Raw genomic sequence first — 15,692 nt, 5'->3', positions numbered from 1 at the left:
ACAGTGCCTGCGACTGAGCGTGGCTTTATTGGAGTGACTGGGGTGGTATCTGTATTTCACCGGAAGGCTACGTGCTGGCCGGCCTCTTCTGCCACCGCTGGTAGCCGGCCCACCTGGCCCAGGTCTCCAGAGCCCATGAAGCTCAGTCTCAGAGGAGAGGGCTTAGCGGGGGGCAGCAGGTTTCCCTTGCGGTTGTTTACCAGCGGGACCGACACAACAGCGACTCCGCTACGGGGTCTCCTACAAACCACGCTGGCTGAGTTGTAGTTCAGTTTAGCGGACATGTATTGATAATCTGGCGACAGGATTAGAGGACCGTTGTTTACGGCTAGATGAAGAGGAGTCACAGTCAGGATCTGTACAATGCTAATTTAATGGATTCTTTTTATTTTTTATAAAGAAAGTCAGTTCACCCAAATCTAAAAAAAACAAAACACATCCCTCTCCCCCCTTACTTTTAGTGGTAAATAGCCATGTCTATAGCTTTAATTTAATAAGCCGAGGTTTTGAGGTTGTGGTCTGAGATTTCTGCCTCCATCCCAATAAAATGGAAGTGAATACAATTCAATTTGTGGTACTCACAACATTGAAACATTACATTTTAATAATCATCAAGCCTCACGGTAAACAGCTTTCATTTGAAGAAATAGTCACGATGAAAACAGTTTATGGTTTACCCTGTAGATTAACCAGAGTAACTGGACATTGTTTTTGGAAATACAAAAGAAATCAGATATTCTTTCTTATGTTGTGAGCACCACACACACAATTCACCTCCTTGTGTTGGGTGGAGGCATCTCAGGGACAGATATTTCAAAACATGGGCGCATAAAACTGAATACAATCTGCATGACTCGAAGGGGTAAGTCATAAAATGCTTGCTTTGTGTGAAGGAAGCCTTTAACTCCTCGCATTAAACCTCAAGATAGGATTTGATTTGAACTGACTTCAATAGGACCTGCAGTGTGTATGTTAATAAAATATCTTTTGACTCTTATCATAATTAAAGCACAATCACTGGTTTTTCAGGGTAACTCTTTCTGGCATAAGAATGCTAATAGCTGAATAATTCAAAAAACTCATTTTTATTAAACACCACTTAACCACTTGGTAAAGCCACCAATGAAATGTTGGATTTGACATTTACTTTGATATTTATAATAAACATGAATTAATAAGTATGCTTTTTAGGTGTTCCAGCTATTGTTATGCCAAAAGAACAAGGAGGTGACAATGTGAATCAACAACCACAAGATGCTGTGTGCGGTTCATGCCTGATGAAGGACGAATCAATTCAGTATCCGCCCGGCTATTTGAAATGTGGACGCTCACAGCTAGTGTTGTAGTAGAAGTAAAACTGGTAAAGATAACATGATAAAAAAAGAGGGACGAAGAGGAAGCGGAGGAAAATTTTACTCCAAAAGATGTCTAGGAGCTAAAAAAAACTGGAGAACAGAGATGATTATTTCAACAGTCAGCTGTCGAGCAGATTATCCTCCCTGCTCCAGACCTCCACTTTTCATCTGCCCCATGTCAAACATGCACAGCACTTCTCCAGGACAACACATTGTGGCAGATCTGCTGCACTATCACAGATCCTGTTGAAGTGGACGACCCACATGGTTCACACTCCTCTACTGGCTACAAGACAAATATTAAAATCTGTAAGGGGGATACATTCTTTTTTATTCTTATTTTTATTCTTCCCGTCAGAATCTACATAAAAAAATGTAGATAAATGTTTTAATGTTGCATTTTCAGCTGTACACCGGATTCATTCATCCCCACGCAAGCCGTAGCACCATCTACTGCTGTAACTGATACCCAACACAAACCACTCAGAGACAACTTCCTAATGCTTTGCATATAAAATATGATGGATGATGATAGACTGCACAGAGTGATGAGCAGCAAACAGTGAAATTCAGCCGGTTAGAGACAGTTCAAGTGGTGAGAATGCACAAGTGCAATGGTTCGAAAACAAATGACAAAAGAAGAGAGAATGGAAATCAAAACTTACTTGATTTGATATATCCATTATAGCTATTTTTAGCTGAGAAAAATGCAGAGACAGAGATGAGGTTAAAGGGAAGAACAGGTTGTAATGAAAGCAAATTATAAATGACAACTGAAAACTGACAGATTTCTCTTTAAGGCACATTCAAAACAAAGCGGTGCCTTGAAGACAACATGGACAAAAGCAATGAGAAATAAAACATGGGTCAGTTAGGAATAGGATTGTTCATCATCCTGGTCAGTGAGCTTAAAACAGTGGATCATTGGCAGTGTGTAGGATGCTGCTGAACAAGGAACAGTTGACTTTGAGGTGGTACATCTTTTTTTGTTTTACACCAAAATTTAGGCAATTTGATTGATTGATTAATCATTTGATCTATATAATGTAAGTAAATAGTGAAAAATGCTTGTTAGAATTTCCTTTATCTGATTAACAACTCAAACCCTCACAATTATTGATTGACTTCCATACAAGACAAATTAAACAGTAAATCATCACAATTTAGAAGCTGAACGATGTTTGGTACTTTTGCTGGATAAATAAATATTGAAATACTTGCAGATTCTGCTGATTGACGACTAAATGAAGAGTCTATAATATAAAGCATGCAATGACTATATTTCAAAGTGATGCAGGTCCTAGTACAGCACACATCGAAATATATTTTAAAACCTTGACGTCACAAACCAAATTTAGTTTTTAACTTGGATGGATGTCTTTATACATACAATTCACCTAAGCTTACATTTAGCTAACATTTAGTCTTGAGGTACGCATGTAACACGACTTGAGGTATATGAGACGTAATGTTCTTGCTCTTAAGTCTATGGTATTGTTTTTATTTTTTTTCTCCTCTTTCCCAAAAGCTGTTTCCCTTTGCACAACCTGCACGGATGCATGGAACTTTCAGTGAGTCACTTTTTTTTTGGACCCGTGAGTCCCACACATGCTCATTAGTACCTTATTTCAACCCCTTGCCTACAATAAAGGTCATGCATTGAGCTTAAGGCAGGACAGTGACAGCAATGTTCAAACAGGGACCTTGCTGGTCCTGGCATCTGTCGCCTGCAATCGGAGGGCGCGAGCAGAGTCACAGGACTAACAGGCTAGCATCTGTCCCACAATAAGAGAGGAGGAGAGGGGCGGGGGCACTCAGCTGCCTGGTGGTTAGGAACTGTCAGGCTGAGTTTCATGACAACCGGTAGCACTCCAAAAATGAAAATGCAAACATAATTTCCATGTCAGGCCGTATAAGGCCTCGCTCCGCGCGGCTCCCGCACCGTGTCGACAGCAACTCCGCAGCTCTGCTCGAGCTCGGCTAGCCAGGCGATGCTCACAGCACACAACCCTGGAAGACATGTTGAGGGGTGGAAACGCCCAGAGACGTTCAACAATACACAGAATGCTCTTTGATCAAGAGATATTCTCTAAAACTGGATGACAGTCTGCAATGTTTTCCAGCAAATTGTATCAACGCTCGGCAAACTCGGACACATTCTTCATGCCTTCTGCGATCCATCAGAACAATTTAACATGCCCTCTAGCTTTAAAGGGGAATCACACTCGAGTTAAGAATTTATATGCAGCTCAATTTAGTTCAGGTCGATTCACTGAAATCCAATACGATTCAGCACTATTCCACTGTCTTCTGTTCCTCTTGCAATCAATACAATCTAGTTCTGTTTCATTGTATATTCTCTTCATCTTATTGTACAATTCAATCAAATACATGACGCGAGAAACTACCCTGGTTTGTGTACTGAATATGTTTTGGACAATTTACCCTCAGAGGTTGTTCAAGATTTTGATCTTAATTTAATAAAACCAGTACATTAACCTCAATATATACTGCTACCCTCAGAAAATCCCTCAGGCGCTCTCTAGACCGTCTTTTCTTTAAAAAATAAATAATTGTCAGTGGCGTTTATTCATACAAATATCTCAAATCCTATCCTGTCCACCCATTCCTGGAGGGTACGGAAGTGAAATATTTGGATTAAGTGAATGTTATTCTTTCTCCAGTGACATCTTTATAGCACTTGTACACTCCTACCAAAACAAATCATTTGAAGAAATGCATGCAAATTCTAAAACCGGGTTCCCAAGTTCAAGAGATTTGTGGCGGAGATGCACAGCTGTAAATTTTTCATGGCTTCGACTTTAATGTCTTCTAAATACGTTGGCGAGTTCACTGGAGAGGAAGCACACTATCTTTCAGGGAGGGAATTCTTTTTTTCACACACACTGCAAACATTTAGTATTAGTGAGTTAATTTAAACTACAGGTCAATTTGAATCCACATTCTCGGACAAAACAGTACACTGGCATGCGTCACAACAGCTAAAAGTCACTTCCAAAAGTAGCAACACAGGGGGAAGAACACGAGCTCAATGAAAATCATAAAGCTAAAAAACACTAAAGCAACATCGATATCCATGACGGTGACGACACAGCTGCTAAGAGCTAGACAGCACACAAGCTAAAGACATACTGTACGATTAACACAGTGCATGTTACAGACACTGAAGAGCACATGTCATGGCGACAACTTACAGGCACGTAAAGTGGCTGAGCAATCATTAACAGAGACAGCAGAGAGTGGGATGTCGCGTCGAGGGGAGTCCATGTTACAATGCACATTAACTGGCATGCAAGAGCAGTCCCGCTCTGAGCGGCCGCAATCAAAACAACATGCCAGTCTGATTTTCTTGTAGGCGGCCGTCTTGGCTACAGTCACGGGTTCAGACGAGAGGAGAGGAAGAGCAGGTTAATGTAGAGGGTCGTTCTGGAGGAAGAGTGGACAAAGGCAAGACACAGAGGAAGGCTGCTGCTGGGATGCGCAGGATAAACTTTGTCTCGACAGCGTGCAAATGTCACATCAGGAATTTGGAAAGTTTTCCACACTTTGTGGATTAATCGGTTCGGGTCATTTCCGGGAATAGTGGAGGAAATATCATGGCGTCCTAAAGTCATGTTATTTTGGGGTAAATGAGTAAAGAAGAGACAATAATTCCCTCTTGACTCTTATCCCGCAATGTGTCCTCATGCTCAGGTTGTGAAGGGTCATGATTTGAGCAGTGCAATATAAGTTTACAACTCTTACAACAGCTAATAATTAAAGCTGACAGAAGTTTCTCCAAGAAAAGGTCAAAGTAAATGTGACAATGTTTTCTGGACTTAGATCTGTAAGTGCATCCAGAAAGGACAAGTTCCAACACTTACAAAACAATGAATTTGTTTGACATTCTCAAGTAGCACATACCCCACGACAACTTGTCCCAAAACATCCCTGATATCAGATGCTGGGAGAAACTGTGCACTCACCTCAAGTCTATGACATTGTTTTGGGGTATGTGTCAAATGATTTAGTTATTTTATCACAACAATAAATGTTCCTCATTTCTCATCATGGTGGCTTTTTTTTCTTCTTGCAGGGATGTTGTGTTTGTCAAAGGACTGCGGGGACATCTGGTGGTGAGGTGGAGTATTACTACGTCAAGCAGGCATGACTGAATTGTTGATTCTCTGTTTAGGGATGCTGCAATAACTTAATAAATGTGTACTTTAGGTATTGTATACTCAGCTGTTTATCATTGTCGATCTGGGTCCTTTTACAAAATTATTATTCTGTAATAATCAAAGTATGCTGTTCATTTTTGTTGAATGTTTTTCTCGATTTGAAAGAGACGTGCACATGACAATGGGCGAGGGGATCCAGGCAGCATCGATCATTTTTACATGCAACATTTACAGTACACTCAAACAGATTGCTTCAGTCGGGGGTAGCAGGCTGTGTTTTCGAAGAGGGAATAAATCCACATTACTCACAATATATCACTATAAGGTGAATTTTTAAGGAAAGTGTGTCAAGTTCCCAAGCAGCAGGAAGAGAATACATCACATGTTAAGATTAGGTGTTAGCTGTCATGGTTAAGACGAACTGTGTTAGATCCAGGAGAAAAAGCAACAAAGTTCTAGAAACACAAGATCCATCCAGGTACCTGTGGTGTTAACAGTCTCTCTGAACGCCTGCTAACGTCACAAATGGTATCAATGAACTGGAACAGCGCTGACAGGTATTATGCGAAAGAAAACATGGCAACCCTCCACACAGGCAAAGAGACAAAATGCACATTTAGACTGTATTCACAGCTGGTTTGAGAGGAGTTAACTAGCTTGATTTCTGACTTCTCTGTTCATCTATATAATAGGTGAGAATCACAAGGAAAAGAGAATATGCTATAAATAATTCTTTACATCCTCTGATCCTGAGAAACCCACAAAGAAAGAAAAAGAATACTTAACAGTTCAGTTGTGTAACAAATCACACACTGAAAATGGCAAAACAAAACTATCTGCATGCATCGATACCAGTGGACAGCTGTGTTTTGTAATTTTGGCAAACTGACTCATTAATGATGGCAGGTGTTTATGTCATACAGAGGTCCAAACGTGCAGTTTTACGAGGGAAACTTGGAGTGCACCTGTTTGTTTTGGCTGCGGAAAGAAATCCGATGACCTTCCTTCATGCACAAGTTACAAGAACGTGAATAATTAATGCAGGAACTAATTGGTTTGGACACATGGCTATGTAGGTCATGTAAATACGCCATCACACTACTAGATTGAGGCTAACTCAGTGCTGTGAAGAAATGTAACTGAAGTCAAACAAACTTATACAATGTTTTTATATGAAGTCACTTACATTTCTTGCATCCACATTTCTTAATCCTTTTGGGATCAGTAATGTCATCGTGGCAGGCTTTACAGTAAAACAGCGCCCTATGGAAGAAAAACAAGAATCCCACATAAGTCAAATTACAGACACTGTTTACAGACATCCATCTTTACTCTGTCGGCAACAAGTAGTTTTAGTTCACATGTTATGACTAGCATGTGTGGCAGAAAAACTTCAAATTGAGGCAAAGAGAAAGAATCAAGTTGATTAAACATTTGTAATCCTTGGCTTTCAAAAACATGTCAGGCAAACACATTTTAGGCATTTGTTGTTACATGAGGTGAAGTGTGTCAAAAGTCAAAACGTATTAAGCAATCTAGCCTGTTCGAACAAGAAACAAAAACATTGTGGCTAACATCATCAGCTAACAACAACCAGATAGCAACATGTTGAGCTAACTATCATATTGTAAGGACTGTTAACATGTAAACTATCCCACCAAACTAACTTCCTCAGCTATTTCATCCTAGCAAGCAATAAAACATAGCCTACTGTACACTTGTGGCTAACACCATCAGCTAACAACAACCAGCTAGCAACATGTTAAGCTAACTATCATATTGTAAGGACTGTTAACATGTAAACTATCCCACCAAACTAACTTCCTCAGCTACTTCATCCTAGCAAGCAATAAAACAGCCTACTGTACACTTGTGGCTAACACCATCAGCTAACAACAACCAGCTAGCAACATGTTAAGCTAACTATCATATTGTAAGGACTGTTAACATGTAAACTATCCCACCAAACTAACTTCCTCAGCTATTTCATCCTAGCAAGCAATAAAACATAGCCTACTGTACACTTGTGGCTAACACCATCAGCTAACAACAACCAGCTAGCAACATGTTAAGCTAACATTCATATGGTAAGGACTGGTAACTGGCCTAACCCACCAAACTAACCAAACGAGAGTCCTCAGTTACACCATCGACAGTCCAATCTCAACATTATTCTTTTAAATTAAATCCACCATCATTTTAGATTGTATAACTCATTTGATATACATATATAGACACTTTCTCTAATGCAAAAGAGCAGCATGACTGAGCCTTTATCAGAGTAGTTTTACTTTTAGACACCATTTCTTCTGAGGTCCCATTCATTACCTTTTTACTTCTTTGGCATCACTGGCAATGAAGAAGCCCAATGTCCCCTCCTGCATTTTCATGTGGTTTCCAGGATTTATCAGGGTGCTGCGGGGATTTATAGACCAAAGTTGTCACAGCGGAAAGTTAACATTAAAGAATTTGCCAGGCACTGGCGGAGGCAGGATCAGTTTTCGCAACTCATTTGGCACGATAGTCTCTGTTTATTAAATGAAGTTGATGAAAGCAGATAGCAGTGACACTTCAAATTGTATAAAATGAGCAGTGCATTAGAGAAACCACACAAAAACAAAGCTTCAACTGTGTTTAAAGAAACCAACTGCCACCACCTTCCCCATTAATTTGTCGGGATGTTATCAGAAATGCCTCTGATGTCTGTGAACAAACCAATTTAGACACCAATTTAGCACATTTTGTAAAGCGGCTTGTGTTTGCAGTCAAACAGTGAAGCTGATTTAAAGTAGCTTCATCACTGAAAGCAAATGCTGACAGCAAACACACCTGTGTATTTAAGTTTTTGCATCCATGAATTTTAATGACTTCGACAATCCACTGTGAGCACATCCACTTACCTGCATTCCCTTTGATCAGATTTGTACTCTATAGCTATCAGTAGCAGCTTTAGCTTCACATAGCAGAGTCTGCAAAAGAGAATAACAATATAATTAGACCTCATGGACGCTAAATATTTGTAGTTTTCTGAAAATCGTCTTAGCTTTGAGTCCCCCCTTATCGTATTAGCCCAATTTTCGGGTGTAATGCACACACATTAAAAATGTTTAACTTACTAAAAACACCAAAGCAAATTGCCACAAGGCGTACATTTCTTTCAAAACACAAATCAAAAAGTAGCAGAGAAGAAAACAAAAGAGAAAGGAGTCTTTGTTTCAGTGTACTTACTCGCAAATTACAGGGAAGGACATGCCCACAAAGGCACTCGACAGGTACTCAGTGTACATCTCATTGGCTACTCCTTCTAGGTAATACTTCTGCCACGTGTCCTCCTCAATCTACAACAAAGATGCATCACAAAATACAGAGTGTTTGTACCATAACAAAAAATCAGTCCATAGCATCTAGTCACCAGATGCTGCACATGGGCCTCATCTGGGATAATCATTATTATCTATTCAGACTATTTCTTACGGCCAACTTTACATTTGAACTTAATCCAGCGAGCACAGATGGGTGAATGTTAGATGTGGATACCTTGATGAAGGACCTCATGGAAAAAAGGTTGGCCAGCATGGTGGAGAGGCCCTGAGCCAGGCAGCTCTGAGCGATGAAGCCCAGCTTCAGCTCTGCAAGGCAAATAGCATCATCTCCCTCCTTCCAGTTCCAGCTCGGGATGTTCAAAAGGTGGGCCTAAAGGCAGAACAACAAAGTTAGATTGTAGCCTTTCAAAACGACAAGCTGTAGTTAAAACCTCTTTTCCCAGATGTTAAAAACCTAGACGGACAAAAGATTAAGCAAAACAAAACTGTCCAACCTAAATAACATCAGTTCAACTAAGTACTAACCCCAACATAAATATGCATATCAACATGTTTAAAAAACAAACATATAACTAATGACTCAAGTGAAAGCAACAGATTATACCAACCTTATTGTGGTACTGCAACATTTGAGTGATTATTCTGATCTTTGGATGGTAGTTCTTGATAGATATTACTCTGATGCAGGACAGAAAGGACAAAACAAAATCAGACAAAAAACATTTTCCTAATGTATAATATTAACACAATCTACAGCTGAAAGTTATTTAAGCCCAGAGATTGAAAGAGGTTTGTTGTAGCAGTGTTGTAATGGATTCATGTTTTCTCTCTCGAGTTCTTGGATTAGAAAAGAGATGCATGGAGAGAATCTGCGTGCTAGCTCCGACACGCTCACTTACACTCACAATCTAAGTCAAGGGAGAGAGTAGGCACCGTATCAAACTCTGGTATTCACTTTCAAAAGTACGATCATTTGGTAACTTTTCATATATCCCGGACCTATATGTCTATAAAGCACCTATGATACCCTAATGAACTTCTGACGGCTGAATATTTTAACCCGTTTTCTGCAATTTTGCACTGAGTTCATTGTGTTGCATTTATATACAAGGAACAGTTTGTTCCTGAACCCAATTAAAATAACTTGGTCACTTAGTTTACCTCATGATGTTGGATGCATCCTCAGCATCGGGGTCTGCACAATATTTGTTGGCTAAGATCAAACAGGCATCAGCTGATTCGATCTGGAAACAAAAATATCACACACACACACACACACACACACACACACACACACACACACACACACACACACACACACACACACACACACACACACACACACACACACACACACACACACACACACAGCAAACAGACATAAGTATAAAGTTTAGAGACAGCACAGTTTCCCTCAGGGCCACAGAGGAATGAAATATCATCTGTCGGTTACCTTGACTCGGGCCAGGTCGTGTGGGTTCAGGACGGATCCTTGGTAAAACTCCACTTGAGTGAAATGACGCTTGAACAAGGCTTCCAGCTCAAGATTAGGGGAAATACTGAGAGAGAAAAAAAAGAGAAACTCTTAAACCAGGAGTAGGAACATCACTTCTAATCTCTGGTAGAGATGATTGTTTTCTCATGAGTAAGGAAATGTGCTGTTTTGTACTTACTTATGAAGAAAAACAATTTCTACATTGACATCATCCCTGTCCTTGTGTAGGAAGTCTTTTAGAAAGTTGGACACACTCTCAAGTGTTATATGACCACAGACCACGATGTGCCTGGAAAACGGGGTGCAGAATCATAATGAAACTAAAAATGTAGTTAGAATCAAATGCAACAACCAAACACACACATACGCGCACACACACACACACACACACACACACACGCACACATTGTTGTTTCATCTTCATCTTTGTCCTGGAATCAAAAGGTAAATCTGATCTGAGATGAGAGAGATGTAATGGAAAAGCAGGCAGTGCGGTTTGTATTTAGGTGATGGATTTTAAACAATAAAAACTGTCACAGGAAGGATGTTTGCTGTTCCCGTCGTGATGAGAGAGTTAGTAGGTCAGAGAGCACTGTGGATTTCAGTATGAGATTATAAAGGATCAGAGTTTACTTAGATGGAGATTATGAAATCAGCACACAGTTGATCTCAATTCCCACATTATCACGGATCCTTCATGCAAGGAAACCAGTTCAGAATTACCACTATACGTCTATATTGTATTTTTATTTTATTCAGGTTAACATTTTTGTTTCATTGTGGCTTTATTGTACAATAAATGCATCAGAATCATTGTTATTTATGCAGCACTTGTTCGAGGACCACGAGGATGTTGCATCTATGAAAGTAATGATGCTAATGACGACAAGTAGACATGAAGAAGAAGACAGAAGGAAATAGAAAAATAATGATGCATTAATATTTGAATGTAAGGAGCCACAACTAAAATCATACACGGATAAAAACTACATCTACAGATTTTATAAATGTCTCAAAACTGTTGGTGAATTGTAGCTATCATGTTATCTTTTAAAACTGTAAAGCTACTGTGTCTACCAGATGTTTGCCAAATACAAAACCGCAAACAAGGTGACCGTTTGCTGACAGCTAATAGTCTCAAGTTTGTTGAATAAATGTTCAATTCACCAATAATCTAAAGTAATAAATACAAAAATTGCACACGATATACAAAAATGACATAAAAAGCTCTAATTGAGAGTTTTTCTACAAAACAAAAGAAGCAACGATTTGGTTTAAGAGTTTTCCAAACCAAGTCAGACTTCTTCAAAACTAAAGTAGACGAGCACAAGTACAAAAAGCATGCTACAACAAGCCATATTTTGTTTGGAGGCATCCAGCAGAATCTCACTATCTTTAGAAACAGCTGCAGAGCTCGGGACACGGCTGTATATGATAAAGGAATAGTTTGACATTTTTGGAAAATGCACTTTTTTTGCCAAGTTAGATGAGAAGAGTGATGCGACTCTCATGTCAGTGTGTTAAGTGTGGAGCTGGGAGCTTAGCTTAGCTTAGCTTAGCTTAGCTTAGTTTACCTTAGCCGGGGGAACAGCTATCCTGGTTCACATACAAGCACCTCTAAAGTTCAACACGTCGTATCTCTTTATTTAATCTGTAAACAAGAAGAAATGTAAAAAACGACAAGTTGTATTTTTATGGGGAGTTACTTGCTAAGCTAATCACCAACTGGCTCGTGCTTCATATCGTACACACATGACAGCAGTGTCGATAACTTGCGGCAGGAAAGTGAATAAGTGCGTTTTTCCCAAAAATGTCAAACTATTACTATAAACTCAAGACAGATTTGTATCAAGTCCTGAGGGTGTAGGTCAGACTGAAGATAAAGGCCAAGAATGTTCAGAACCAAAGCGTGAAATAAAAAAAACAAGCAGAGCAACACAAATTTTTCTAGAACAGAAAAACTAAATTCCAAAAATCAGCATGAAGCAAGCAATGGGATACAGGATTGGATGTACGAGTTTGATCATTTCATTAAGTAATAATTAAATACTGAACTCAGAGAAGCTCGGGTTTATCAACTTTATAGTTGTGTCATCGCTTCATAGCCGTCTTGAAGACTTTGTCTTTAATAGTTATGTAACAATAGTAATAATAATAATAGTAATACAAATGTATAGTTGATTAGTGTATTAGTATGGCTGACTAGCAATCGTTGTTTTCCTTTGACCACAAAATCAAACTGTGTAAATGACAAACATTTGATTTACAAACACAAATTTGTTACAAATGTACATTGACAATGAGCCGCCTCATTACAATTAAGACACCACAAATCATGTAGGATCTTCTCTCCATGTGACAGTTGAATAAACCGTGCTGTGAACTGGGGTCGTGGGGGGCGATTACACTTTTCTATTTTTGTTCTGAAATAGTTGTTTTTTATACACATTATAATAGCGAATGCTGTTATAATAACTAGCTATTTATGGCCTTTACATCAGGACTGGTTAAGAGTTTAACCACTGTCAACAAACAGTACATTGCAATACTCAATACTAATTTATATTTAAATTGTTCTAATTATGGATAATCAGTTTATATCACAGGGATAGAGAAGAGAGAAAATCCGACATGTGCCATCTTTAAACATGACAATAATACATGTACATGAATACACAGCAATAATATCCATCTTATCAAGTCATTATTGTCTATTTCTGAGCTCTAAAAGTCCTATTTTCTATACGTCTGCCAGTAAAATTACATCAAACTACTTCCAAAAAGTTTTGTTGTTAAATGTTTTTCCCTAAATCTGTTTTTCTTTTTATAAAAAGACCTTTAGAATTCAACAACAGACAAAAGCACTTGTTTTGAAAAAGATCTTTTTGCCGTGTAAAAGCAGACATTCATCCATGACAAGCAACAATGGCAGCTTGCACACATAAAAGCAGCAGCAATACAATACAATAAAGTCTACACATTTATCATGGCCAAGTTCTTCAGTCACAGTGTGACTTTAGTGCTAATTGAGATCATTACATCTCAAAGTACAGTTTCATAATATCTGTTTCCGATAAATCAGGGTATGTCACCTCTTTATGAGAGAGCGACTTGAGTCACACAAAACCACACCATTAGAAGTTTTTGCTCTTTTTTTCATTCGTTTGACTTACTTTCTGCCTCTGGTCGAGTTATAACTCCCTCCATATTTCTTCCGATTAAGGATGAGAGCAGCAATTTCTGGCACGTAGCGAGCAAACATGGCCTACATGCATAAAAAAAGAAAAAGAAAAGTGCATGCAGAGAAGGTTCTACTGCGGCGGAGGCAGTAGAGCCTCCTTGAATACTTACTTTCTCCCATTAACCGCACTATAGGAACCACCATATTTCTTGCGGTTTCCTATTAACTCTATGATTTCAGGGACGTAGCTCGCAAACATGGCCTAAGGAGAAGATAGGAGACAGAAGAAGAGACTAAAAAAAAGATAGGTAAAGAAGAGCAGGTCCTCTATTTGTATTCTTAAAGAACTCCGTCTAAAAGAGGAACTCTACTGTGTGCAGGAGTACTGTTAGTATTTAGTTGTTAACAGGAAAAAAAAGAGAAATAAAATGAAAAAGGTTCATTTAAATTAGCCGTCTGAATGTAGCCTGAACTTATATCAGTTACATTCCAGATATCAAGAAAAGTATGAATGTGAAAAAGAAAAAGCCAATATTTATGTATATTGGAAGAATAAAGGAGAAAAATGACAGCTGATAAGCGGTATGTCAATCTGCGATAGAAAAATAGAAATGATAAAAATTAAGAAAAAGCCTTATGTGCCATGTTTCGTCCAACAAACACACGTCAGGTTGATTTGAATAGCGCAGCCAAATGGATGGCAGACATGAACTCTGAGGCTCGACACGGCTGACTCCTATTTACAGCTTGTTGTCATGTTTTATTCAACAAGTCACAATTTATGTGTCTTGTTTTACAACCCAAACATTGTGGTTTTTCTGTTTTTGTTCATTGAAATAACTGTTTTTATGAGCAAAAGCTTATCCTGTTTCAACAGGTTTGCAATATACATCATGAAAATAAACTTTAAGACACAACAAAATATAACATTAAACAAAAAAAGATCTTTAAGATTCTTAAGTCACACAGATAATCTTATTCCAACCTGTCCGACAGTAACATGTCGTATCATGTTGTTTCTAGCTCTAAGATGCTGTATACGTTCTTACAGAGGGTAACATTCAAATCTAACACGATGGAAATATCGATGTCTTCCCTCAACTTCTGCTCGATATTTGGTCTCTTTGGGAACTTTAAGATCTCCACTGGAATTTTAAATATAATTCTGTGGGTTTGAACTATGTTTGGCTCGACACCATGACACCAAAGACTTCAATCTTTTCTTGCCCGACAGATAATAGATTCATTTGAGTCTGACATTTTATTGATTGAAAGATTACTTTGACTTTCCATGGACTACGCCTCTTTCCCCATATTACGGTCACCTTGCTGTGTAATCCCTTCCTGAATAATACTTTATGATCCGGCTTATTTTATTTATCAGGTAACTCAGGTCTGTAGCAACTAGAAAAATCCAGAAAGGATGTTTTCTGGAAGATTTAGGATTTATTTTATCATCATATTAATCTGTAAAGCTTCTGCTTTATGCATTTCATTCCCTAATATTTCTTCAAATGTTCGTGCAGAAACCGAGCTAATGTGGCTACATCCATCAAGCTAGGCTATAATAAATCATCACCGGGACAATGTGTTTGTTGGAAAGAGGGAGGAGAGGCGGGGGGGGGGGGGGGGGGGGGGGGGGGGGGGGAGAGGCAGGGGGTGGGGGGGTGGAGCTACCTGAAACCGCAGTAACTTTTACAGTTAACAACAAATGCAAAAGATATTCTACGTCATATAGGAATTAATAGATAACAGAATAAAACTTCAGCATTATACCTGAATAAATGCTGCAATACTGTAGACAACTCATAATATACATGACATGCAACATACTGTGGTGAAGTGGCGAGCCACAAAAACACCTCAGTGTAAACCACAGGTGAAGGCCGTCCTGAGCCGACAGCGTCCCGGCGTTTGTGTGATGATTGGTTGCATGGAGGATTTTAAGCAGGAATAAGTAACGAGAGGGATTTTTACCAAACCGCCAAGGATGAAGAAGACCATAAACAGCCGGCCCAGGGTGGTTTTTGCATAAACGTCTCCATAGCCAACAGTGGACATAGTAACCATGAGCAAGTAGACACATTCCCAGTACGAGAGTGGCTGGGAATTTTGGAAGTTTTCCCAGGGATCCCCTGAGTTTTCCACCTGGAACAG

At 39.1% G+C, this 15,692-nt stretch overlaps 1 protein-coding gene across 14 annotated transcripts in view; it reads right to left on the bottom strand.

The window, feature by feature from the left end:
* Nucleotides 1-15,692, bottom strand: part of LOC115025038 (calcium-activated potassium channel subunit alpha-1) — a 76,913-nt gene that overhangs the window by 14,997 nt on the left and 46,224 nt on the right. For 5 of the 14 annotated variants that reach the window (XR_003834177.1, XM_029457013.1, XM_029457012.1 and 2 more), the window contains exons 8-21: nt 15,513-15,683; nt 13,706-13,797; nt 10,533-10,643; nt 10,313-10,418; nt 10,021-10,103; nt 9,468-9,537; nt 9,074-9,229; nt 8,765-8,874; nt 8,437-8,505; nt 7,865-7,951; nt 6,723-6,799; nt 5,846-5,854; nt 4,571-4,744; nt 2,021-2,053 (exon numbers count right to left, since the gene is read on the bottom strand). Coding sequence is in view for 13 of the 14 variants with exons in the window: in XM_029457013.1 (XP_029312873.1) it covers nt 2,021-2,053; nt 4,571-4,744; nt 5,846-5,854; nt 6,723-6,799; nt 7,865-7,951; nt 8,437-8,505; nt 8,765-8,874; nt 9,074-9,229; nt 9,468-9,537; nt 10,021-10,103; nt 10,313-10,418; nt 10,533-10,643; nt 13,706-13,797; nt 15,513-15,683 (1,348 nt within the window). In the remaining variant the exon portion in view is untranslated. The remainder of the gene's footprint in view (nt 1-2,020; nt 2,054-4,570; nt 4,745-5,845; nt 5,855-6,722; nt 6,800-7,864; nt 7,952-8,436; nt 8,506-8,764; nt 8,875-9,073; nt 9,230-9,467; nt 9,538-10,020; nt 10,104-10,312; nt 10,419-10,532; nt 10,644-13,705; nt 13,798-15,512; nt 15,684-15,692) is intronic. The other 9 variants (XM_029457014.1, XM_029457016.1, XM_029457019.1 and 6 more) reach the window with 6 other exon arrangements.

The sequence above is a fragment of the Cottoperca gobio genome, chromosome 19, assembly GCF_900634415.1.
Source record: "Cottoperca gobio chromosome 19, fCotGob3.1, whole genome shotgun sequence".
Classification (NCBI taxonomy): domain Eukaryota; kingdom Metazoa; phylum Chordata; class Actinopteri; order Perciformes; family Bovichtidae; genus Cottoperca; species Cottoperca gobio.
The sequence above is the reverse complement of the archived record's forward strand: the minus strand, read 5'-3'. Positions and strand labels throughout refer to the sequence as shown.